This window comes from Notechis scutatus, chromosome 8 (genome assembly GCF_049901735.1).
Source record: "Notechis scutatus isolate UNSWTSFEM ecotype Mainland chromosome 8, rNotScu1.2, whole genome shotgun sequence".
Taxonomy (NCBI): Eukaryota; Metazoa; Chordata; class Lepidosauria; order Squamata; family Elapidae; genus Notechis; species Notechis scutatus.
In genome coordinates this window covers 10600093-10610717 of record NC_142016.1, presented here as the reverse complement: position 1 = coordinate 10610717, position 10625 = coordinate 10600093, and the positions used below count along the sequence as shown (strand labels likewise).

The 10625-nt window shown below is 41.4% G+C and overlaps 1 protein-coding gene across 1 annotated transcript in view; it reads right to left on the bottom strand.

Annotated features, from left to right (window-relative positions):
• Nucleotides 1-544: 544 nt before the first annotated feature.
• MAN1C1 (mannosidase alpha class 1C member 1) overlaps nucleotides 545-10625 on the bottom strand; it is a 177136-nt gene continuing 167055 nt past the window's right edge. Inside the window, 5 exon segments of the mRNA XM_026676018.2 lie at nucleotides 545-1423; nucleotides 2945-3060; nucleotides 4598-4770; nucleotides 5575-5794; nucleotides 10071-10186. Of these exon segments, the coding sequence (XP_026531803.2) occupies nucleotides 1300-1423; nucleotides 2945-3060; nucleotides 4598-4770; nucleotides 5575-5794; nucleotides 10071-10186 (749 nt within the window). The 3' untranslated portion in view covers nucleotides 545-1299.

Below are 10625 nucleotides of genomic sequence, written 5' to 3'. Positions count from 1 at the left end.
ACTCCCTTAACAACTGTTTCGCTTAATGAAAGGAATTTTGGGCTCAGTTGTGGACGTAAGTTGAGGACTGCCTGTCCTCGAGAGATTTAACTTCCAGGAATCAGGTTCACAGGCACAAAGTGTTGTGTCCGCTGCCCTGAGATCACAAAGGACAAGCTGCTTCACTCGAATACAGTTCTTGTGCAGACAGACAGGCAGAACTTGTTCAGCAGACACAGCTTCACCCACTTGTACAATTGCCGGCTTTGGCACCATCCTTTGGCCACTAAATTCTCGGCTTCCAGGAGGCAGAGGCAGCCGGTCCACTCCGTCCTTTAGCCCCTCTGGCTTCAGTCCACCATGCTGTCTTCCCCCTTTTGGAACTGAAGCCCCTGCTGCTCTAAGGTAGCCTAGGAACCGGCTCTTCCCATCTGCTTCAGCAGCCAAAAACCAGGGGAATCTGCCAAGGCCCCTGTTGCTTCCAGCCACCTCTTGGCTGCCTCTTTTCTTGTCTAACCTTCCATGCCACCCAGCCACGTGTCTTTGGTTTTTTTTTTAGCCGACATGAAATTTTTATTTTATTTTTCACATCTGAGCATTACAGAAATGAAATCATTACAAATGCCTCATAAGGTTTTGCTCCAGATGAAAAGGAAAAAAAACAAAAAAACAAAAACAAAAAAAAAACCAAAGGAAAGTGAAAAAAGCAAAATGCAGGGTGGGGAAAAAAGGAAAAAAAAGAAAACGACAGCTGGCAAACATTTGAAGAGAATGGAAAGACGGGTGAGGAAAGGGTTGCGAAGAAAGAAATGTGTGGGATTTAGAAAGATTTCTTAACCAGAACCTCTTGAGATGTGTACTGCTTTAAAAAAAAAAAGATCAGAAAGGTGGGAGGGGGAAATCAATGGTATATAAAAAAGGAGGGAGCAAGTTTGGGGCAAGAAGAGTGGCACAAACTGACATCTATTTTATGGCAAACTCCTGATCCTTTGGCCACGCAAAAGCGAAAGTCAGTGGATTCCATAGAAATTCTTCTTCATAGAAAGGAACGTCCGCGATTTTGTCTTGTCTTATGGCCCGTAATCAACATCCAATTATCAGGTTATAAGTTTCCTCACAGAGGAAAAAAAAAAAAACCCATGAAGGTGCTTGATTCAGTTTTTTTATACTCCCCGATATAATACTGTCCGGAATTGGACGAATGCCCCCAAAATACCTTTCTGGGAATATGTGCATTCCTTTGCTGGAAAGGAGAAGAAAAAAAAAATGCAAGCAACCCCTCGGGATCCTTTGGCAGAACCCAGAAGGGCCGAGTTGCTCCTACTGCATTCTTGTCTTCAGGACAAAATCTGTGTGATTCACAGGCAACGGGTGAGCTTCAGTGTTGAACACCCAGTCCTCGAGAGAGAGCACGTCATCTTCAGAGAACAGAAGATAGAGATACCTGGAGCCAGGAGAAGAGCAGAGAAAGCTTGCTAGGTGAGACTCTCGGATATAATTTGTTTATGGCCTATGCTACATTTGATACCTTGGTTGATTTGAGGTTAGATCAGGACTGGGGAATGATGGCCCTTTTATGACGTGGACTTCAACTCCCAGAATTCCTGAGTCAATTCTGGGAGTTGAAGTCCACAAGTCCAGGGGTGGGATTCTACCAGTTCGTACCTATTCGCTAGAACCGGTTGTTAACATTCTAAGCAGTTTGGAGAACCGATTGTTAGAAGAAATTACTGGCCTAATCCTGTAAGGAAGGCAGGAAGGAAACAATCTGGTGTTGCTTTCAGAAATTGCCTCTCCATTAACCCTTATTACATTCTTGGCAGGACTAGACTTCCTGTCTCTGGTACTTCTCTGGAGTTTTTTTCCCCCTCCTTTGCTGGTACTTTGCTTGGGTGGAGTGACCATTCAAAGTTATAATGGCACTGAAAAAAGTGACTTATGACCATTTTTCACACTTACAACTGTTGCAGCATCCCCACAGTCATGAGAGACCAGGCGAGGAGATGCGTGCCTCGATGTGAGTGATATGGAGTTGGCCACACTCAGCCAATAATATGACCACCAAGCCACGCGCACCACCTAACCCACGCCCACAGAACCAGTTGTTAAAACAATTGAATCCCACCCCTGCACAAGTCATAAAAGGGTGTGATGACCCGAGGCGTGGCACAAAGGCAACACAGTCAGATAATCAATAAAAGTCCCTTTATTATCTCCAACTTTGCTCCCAATGTCCAGGTTACTTTCTGGCTGGAGAAAAACTGTCCCAGAAACAGCCTTTGACTGCAGAAAATTAAGTCCAAAACATGGTCAACACAAAGTGTAACTTAAAGTCCAAACAAACCAAACTGAAGTAATTAGTTTGGCAGGGCAGGAGCAAGAATTTCAGACTTGAAGGCACGGCAAAACTCACACGGTTGGGAAGATGCCAGGAACACAGATAAGCCATGACAACACAGGATAAAGTCACGTTTGCTCCTGCACGCAGCCTGCCTTTCTTATAAACTGTGTTCCCAGCTGTGGCTAATGAAGGGAATCGGGGCCCTCTCCTCCCCTGTAAGCCACGTAATTTCTTTATATATTTCTTTTTTCTTTGCTACATTATTTTTTTCGTTTCCTCTTTTCTGCACCATCTATTTTTCTTTTTTTCTTTTTAAGTTGCTATTAGTTTTTTTATTGTGGCAATTGTAAATTTTACTTACATTACTATATATAAAAAAGAGAATTCTGAAGTCAGGCTAACTTTTTGAGTTGGGTTCCAGCAAGACCAGTGGTATTTTGACCATTTGTCAGAACTTGGTCATGGGAATGCAACACTACCACCACAATAAGTGCATTTTCTTCTAAAGATGCCTTTACTGTGCTGTTCAGGGACCATGTATTCCCCCATGACTTGCTTCATGGAAAACAACCTCCTTCCTAAACTCCTTTTGATGGTCAAACATGGAAAATACTCAGGACTTACTTTAGTGTCTCTGCCAGAAAAAAGCTCTGCTGCATGTTGTCGTGGCTTGGGGTGGTTGTGTACACATCGCGGATTCCAGAGAAACCAGCTTCTACTCGGCAAAATTTCTCCAGTGCCTGATTTGGAAAGTAAGGAAGAGAAGAAAGTCAACTCAGTTCCAAAAATGGCAAAGCAGCACCCATTCATCATGGGTGGAAGGAGGCAGCGGTGGTGACCCTACTAGATAGTGACTCGCTGAGGTAGACACTTCTGAGAGGTTCTCCAGCAGCAGGAATCAATGGTGGCTCTGCTTCAGCCTCAGGAGCCCTCAGATGTTGAAGGAGATTCTCAGTCATCTGGGTCATGGTTGTCCCAAAGATGCTTTTTCAAAAGGCAACTGGACTTTCTTCCCTCTTAAGGTCTTAAAATAAGATTGAACAACCCTCTCTCAAAAGAGATACAATATCACCTGTCTCCTGTTTACCACACAGTCCTTTCAACAGTTCCAAGAAGGTTCCACACCAATTTCCACTATTCAGGTGACTCTGAGAGCACAGATAAACTTCAAGGTGGCATCAATGACTCTCTAAAAGAATACAAATGACCAGATATCTGCAAGGAATATAAATCCTTTCATTCCTCACCTTGAAGAACCTTCTTGGATGAAAAGCAAAATGTCTTCAAGGACAAGCAAAAAAACCTCCAGTTGTCTTTTGAAAAGCAACTTTGGGAGCTCTCATGGCTGGACTTCCAGCTGGCCTTTCCTACCTCTCCTGTACTGGTCTAGATGGCCTGCATAGTCTTCCTCCACTTTGCATCTTCCTACGAGTGCTACGTGAGGCCAACTGGGTGGCCCAGTGTTGCCCAGCGACTGGAGCAGGTTCTCCTGGCCTGTTGTCCCACCCTAGCTTTACTTCCAAGGCAATTTGTTTCAGAAAGAGAAAGGAGAGCCTTCCTTCCATAAATTTCCCTGCAACAACCCTTAGTGTAGGGTAGGATAGGCTGAGGTTGAGATCAGGCCAAGTCAACCTTTGATGGCTAAAGGAAACTTTGCTTTGATTCCTTGCGAGGATGAGATGGCAGGCATTTCTTGTGTTTTGCTGAGGATCTTGGATAAGAACCTCAGGAAATCTTCCTGAAATTTTTCTGCAGTTATGGGTCCTCAAATCCTTATTTTATGTTACATGGGAGCCCATGAAGGATCATATACTTGGGTGCTACTGAAACCAAGGTCCTGTGCTAGGGAAGCTTTAGGTTAAATCCAGCAGGGCTTCTCTTAGATTCCATAAAGAGATCAGACATTGTGGCTGCCATGTGCCACAAACTGAAGGGTACCATTCAGGAATGCAGCACAAAAGATAGAATGCTTTGAGCCAGCAGTAGAAGTTTATTTATTGATTTGATTTTGGCTCCGAATGACTCTTCGCCTTTTTTTGTTCATCCCAAAACAGATTGTATAACGACTGAGTAAATTACTAAAACATAGATATCAGGGACAGATGAAGGCCAGTTAATGCCCTCAGTACTGCCTAACAACGGAGCCCCCTCAGCAGAAGTGAGATTCTCACAACTTGAGATGGAAGCAAATGTTATCTCTGACAACAACCTTCAAACCAAACCAACGTTTAGACTTTAGTCAAAAGGAACAGGCTTAGAACATTTTTTCTGACTTACTTGGACAGCTTCCCAACCCCACTCTCTGTACTTGGGGTCATGTGTCGACCTCCACAAGTAGAAGTAGCTCTCTACAACCTCGGGGCGCAGGATGTAATAACGATCACTGAGTCGTGTGGCCATCGCTTCCGCTCCAGAATCAAAACGAAATGCTTCAGGGCCCAGGTTGGTATCTAGCCACAAAACAAAAACAGAATGGTCAGAGGATGCTTTGATAGCTGCAGGGTCAACTAAAATTTGGGATGAACGTGTGAATTCACTAAACAAATAGTATATTCATGAATACTTTCACTGGGAAGTAGAAACATTTTTCAGATCTCTTGCAAGTGAAAAAAATGAATTGATCCTAAGCCTTAGGTGCCTGCTAAACTTCCATGATGAGGGCCTGACCTGGAGAAGCAAACACCATCACTATCAAGCCAAACTGAAAGAAGTAGACAGATCCTCAGTTTAGACATTAAAAGAGGAAAAAGATAACCAATCTAGATGTGATTGAATCTCCACGTGATGTTTAAAAGGGGTCTGGGTTAGAGTCCTTGCACTGCAGAAAGTGGCACAGCCCTGGAGCCTGATCTGACCCTTCCCAAGCGAATGCAGTCAGTCTGGAAGATTCTTGTAAGATGGGTGACTGACAATGAAGCTTCTGCTTGAGACTATTCATCAGTGGTCCTTGTTGTTTGCACATGACACTAGATCAAATGCAGCCCTTTTGTCAAGACTGACAATTGACACCTTTCCACTGGAGGTACTTTCCAGCTCTGGCAGAATATGGAGACTAACAAATAATGGGTTATAATACAATGGTGCATTTTGTGACTTCAGCTGGGCAACTGGAAGTAGGTTGCCAATAGCAGTAGTTGAGGATGAAGTGAGGATTGGGCTTCTCTAGTGGATGTTACCCGTGTACAATATTAACTGGTGAACAAGAGTGTACAGAACCTTTTCTCAAAAACAGGCTTGGGTTTTCGGATTTTTACCTGAGCGAATGTAAGATTCGTGACAAGTGTGTGTTATTTCCCCAGCTAGATCCAAATAGTGCTGTTTCTGTTCTTCCAGGGCGTGTTCCGCTCCAAGGGCTATCATACCACCAGAAAAGCAAGCCAAGTGCCCCATTTTATGATCCAAGATGCCTCCTCGCCATTCGGCAATATAGGTTAGCCCACCAGGCGATTTTTTGACAAGGTGCTTTTCTATGGCCTAAATTTCACAGCATTTGGAAAAGAGAGAAAGTGAGTTATTTGTGTGGAATGAAGAAAAATGAAGCAGGTTTATAAATAAAATAAAGAATACACTGGTAGCAGTATCAAAAACTATGTATGCAAGTGGTTCACCAATACATGAAAGGAGATGGCCACTGTAGTGGTCATCTAGTCTGCTTCAAAAAGCTTTATATCTCAACACCAACACCAACACCATAAATTGTATCCAGAAACCAATCAACAACTACTATAGGGTGTGAAGAATCATTGTTATATAGTTCCAGAAGCAAGAAACAGGGAATACGCAGGTGGCCTTATAGTGGTTTAGTTTTTAAGTACAGGTTAGTGTTCACTTAACACCCACAATTGTGACTGGAAACTCTGTTATGTATCATGCCATATCATGTCATGTGATTGTGCCACTACGGGACAACAGTTCCACCAATCCTTAATGCTATCATTAAGTGAGGCTGTATGGCTGTTACACAAAGCTCTTGTGTGACTGTAATTTGCTACTTCCTGCTGGTTTCCTAAACTAATATAAATTTAAGGAAAAAAGAAAGCAAAGAGAAAGCAAAAAGAGCAAGGAAAGAAAGCTTGAGGAAAAATAGAAAAGGAAGAATAAAGATACAAAGAAGTGGCTTTTGATATTCTTCACAATAGTGGAGAGTATAATGATATTTTAACTTTTCCCGCTAAAGTTACTGCTTCCAAGATTTTAAAGAGCTGCAGGCTTTTTTGTCACAGCTGGAGTCCAGCTCCACAATTTGCGGTGCAGATGTTCAATTCATCAGGCCAAAGTTAGGAGGGACGGCATTTATTTATTTTTTATTTATTTATTTATTTGATTTGCCAATTGTTTACAAGATAATAAGTATAAGTGTATACATAGTTGTGAATACATAGAAATGGGTACATATAAGAAAAATAAAAGAAGAATAAGAGAAACAATAGGACAGGGACGGTAGGCACGTTGGTGCGCTTATATGCACGCCCCCTACAGACCTCTTAGGAAAGGGGTGAGGTCAATAGTAGACAGTCTAAGGTTAAAGTTTTTGGGGTTTGGGGAAGAAACTACAGAGTCGGGTAGAGTATTCCAGACATTGACCACTCTATTGCTGAAGTCGTATTCCTGCAATCAAGTTTGGTGCGGTTAACTTTGAGTTTGTATCTATTGTGTGCTCTTGTGTTGTTATGGTTGAAGCTGAAGTATTCATTTGCAGGTAGGACATTGCAATGTATGATTTTATATACTATACTTAGATCGGACTTAAGACGGCGTAATTCAAGGTTTTGTAGTTCTAGAATTTCAAGTCTGGTGGCATAAGGTATTCTACAACGAGTAGAGGAGTGGAGAACTCTTCTTGTGAAATATTTCTGGACTTTCTCAATTGTGCTAATATCAGATACGTAATGTGGGTTCCAGACTGATGAACTGTATTCGAGTATTGGTCTAGCAAATGTTTTGTATGCTCTGGTTAGTAGTGTGATATTACCAGAGAAAAAGCTACGTAGGATTAGGTTAACAACTCTTAATGCCTTTTTGGCTATGTAGTTGCAGTTAGATCATTAGAGGTGAGTATTCCAAGGTCCTTTACAGAGCTTGGGTCATCAACAAGATCTTGACTATTCAGCTTGTATTTTATTTTCTGATTTTTTTGCCAATATGTAAGACAGAGCATTTATTTGTTGAGATTTGAAGTTGCCATTTGTTTGACCATTCTGATACATAGTCAAGATCTTTTTGTAGGGTAGCAGCTTTACATCATCAGCGAAAAGAACGCAATTGCTCTTAATATGATCACAGAGGTCATTTATGTAGAGTATGAAGAGAGTTGGTCCTAGAACACTGCCTTGGGGGACACCACTATTGACAGGTACAGAATTTGATAGGACGCTCCCAATTTTGACCATTTGTTGTCTGTTTGCCAGGAATGCTTCTATCCAGTTCTTCAGTTGTCCAGAGATACCATAGGATTTTATTTTTAGGAGTAGTTTGTCGTGTACCACTGAATCAAAGGCTTTACAGAAGTCTATGTAGATTGCGTCTATTGCTTTGCTCTGGTCGAGTTGTGTCATCCATATGTTTTTGCAGTGTAAGAGTTGCAGATTACAGGATAGTTTTTTTCTGAAACCAAATTGTTTATTGGAGAGTAGGTTGTTTGTCTCTAAGTGGAGGATGATGGATTGGTTAATAATTGATTCCATGACTTTACAGGTGACGCAGCATAAGGAGATTGGTCTGTAATTTTCAACTAGGCTTGGGTCTCCCTTTTTGAAGATGGGGATGACTGTGGCTTGTGACCATAGGTTAGGCAAGGAGCTGGTCCTGAAAGATTTTTCAAAGATTATGCTTAGAGGTTTGGCTATGGCAGTGGATAGCTTTTTTAAGAAGTAGGCACATATTCCGTCCGGTCCAATAGATAGAGATGGTTTTAGATTGCGTAGTGCTTTTTCAATTTATCCTCGCTGCATTTATCCTTTTCTATTGAAGTGAACATGTTTACTTGTTGAGCCATTCATCTTTAATTTTATCGGATGAATCAACCCTTAAGGTGTCCATGAACAAGAGATGACGCAGATTACATAATTGCCTCATTTGTGTGATGAGATCATTATGCATTGAGGCATCCCTCCTCTCATCCTGCAAATGTCCATGATTCAACGGAACTGAACCACACAACCAGGCTTAAAAAAAACCATTAGAAATGCAGAATTCCTTCAGGGATAGGTACCTCTGTGTTGGCAATATTACATCCTCTAGCCCCGAATACAGTTCACTTGGGCTTTTCTTCAGTTTCAAAATAGACTGCTCAGAAAGTTATAGAAGTACAGTACACCAGCACCATTCTCATTGCTCTTAAAACCTGTGGCTAGTTTGGAGAACACATTCAATTATCTTTTATGACAATGGGGATAGCAACATAAGATCCTCTGACTTGCCTATGGTCTTATCCAGCATAGCCATAAAGAAGAGTTTGGAACTGTTAAGCCTTTTGGCTTGCTTGGGCCACGTTGAGTAAAGAAGAATTATCTTAGGAAGCATATAAAATACAGATAATATAATTAATGTATACAAATAATATAATAATGTTAAAAGTTTATGATCTTGTGTTGCCACATTACTAGATGTGCAGGGCCACATAAGGCTCATGGGCCACAGGCTGGACACACCTTGTTTAAGCCTAGTGTTGTTCATCAGTGTAAACAACTTCTCTAACTGAATTCCAAACATCCTGTGCACAGCATCCTAGCAGAAGTTGGAACTCAAAATATCTCTGTGTTTTTCTTTTTCAGCCAAAAAAGCCTCTGTACAAAAATGCTTGAAATGCTTCATGCCCATGAAACAGGCTGTTTCACCAAGGAAGCAAAAGGGTTCCAGAGTTGACGAAGCAGTTTGAAATGGTTTTGATTCTGCAATGACTGCAATTTGCCATGTTTCCTGAAGCCAACGAGACATTCTTAACATTAATTATGAAACAAACTCTTTAAAATTTCACGTGTTGTGGAGTTTGCTAGTATCAACAGACAAATAAATATAATAACTGGCTAAGTATCTCAGCTGCTGTGTATATTTATTTTGTTTTTTATTGTTTTAATTGTTGTTATACTTTTGGAACTGTAAGACGTTCAGAGTCATTGATTGAGATGGATGGCTACAGAAACTGAATGAACAAACAAACAAATCATGGTTAAAACTAACTACTGTTTAGGATTTGGACTCAATGACGAACGGTGGCAGATAATGAAACCCGGAACCACAAGCTTTTAATTTTCTTCTGATGCCTGTGTAGAGGTGGAAAACCTGGAATGAGAATCCCATTTGGAAAACACCCTGTTTCTGAATCATGATGCCCCAACCCTACTTAATGTTGGAAGGATGGCTGGATGGACTAAGTCTGCCTGGTGATTCTATGCTAAGGTAAGATCTGAATCTTGGCCATCCATCTCCATCGGGGTGGGTTTCAAAAAAAAAAAAAGTATTACTGGTTCGGAGAGCATGCTTCACGCTCTGAGCTAATTCTGTTGTTTATTAGCTTGAGCTAATAAACAACAGAATATAGGAGAGGTAAGAGCGGAGGCAGGTGGGCAGGGCCAGCCAGAGGTGGTATTTGACGGTTCTCCAAACCAGTCAAAATTTTTGCTACCAGTCCATCAGAACCAGTCCAAACTGGCTGAATACCACCTCTGATCTCCATTCTCTGTGGGGTTTCTCATAAAGTACTTGCTGCTAATCAAGTGCAAAAGGAATAATGCTTCATTCTCCGCCTTACCTCCAGAGCTTTATCATACATGTTTTTTGCTTCGCTATCTTGCTTATCTGACATGAGCCAAGATTTGATGAGATATTCATAAAAACTGTCCCCAAGGCCACCGACAGAGACGTGATCTACAGCGATAGAAAGAAGAAGACAACTTGTGATTAGAAAAGTCAAACAACTGCATAGAAGTTACTTTGGTTGAATGATGTCTTATACATTTTATTTTAACCAAATGGAGAATGTCCTATCTATTAAGAAACAGGCACATACAATTTGGAAATTAGCCTGCTTCTTTTGTATTTTAATGCCCAAATTCCTTCAAAGGGGTCAAGGGAAGAGAGAGACCACAAAATAATAACACCCCCCCCACCCCGATTATTAGTCCAATATCCAGATCCCTCTAGTGTCTTCTCAAAGGAGTCAACACTGAAGAACTTTGCTCTATCTTTGTCTAGCAACTTCACTTGAGCTGAGTAAAAAAGCAAATGACCAATTAAGATCTGGACCCAGATCATCTACTACAAGGTACATTGTACTGTTAACTGTGGGAATACTAAAATTTGGCAC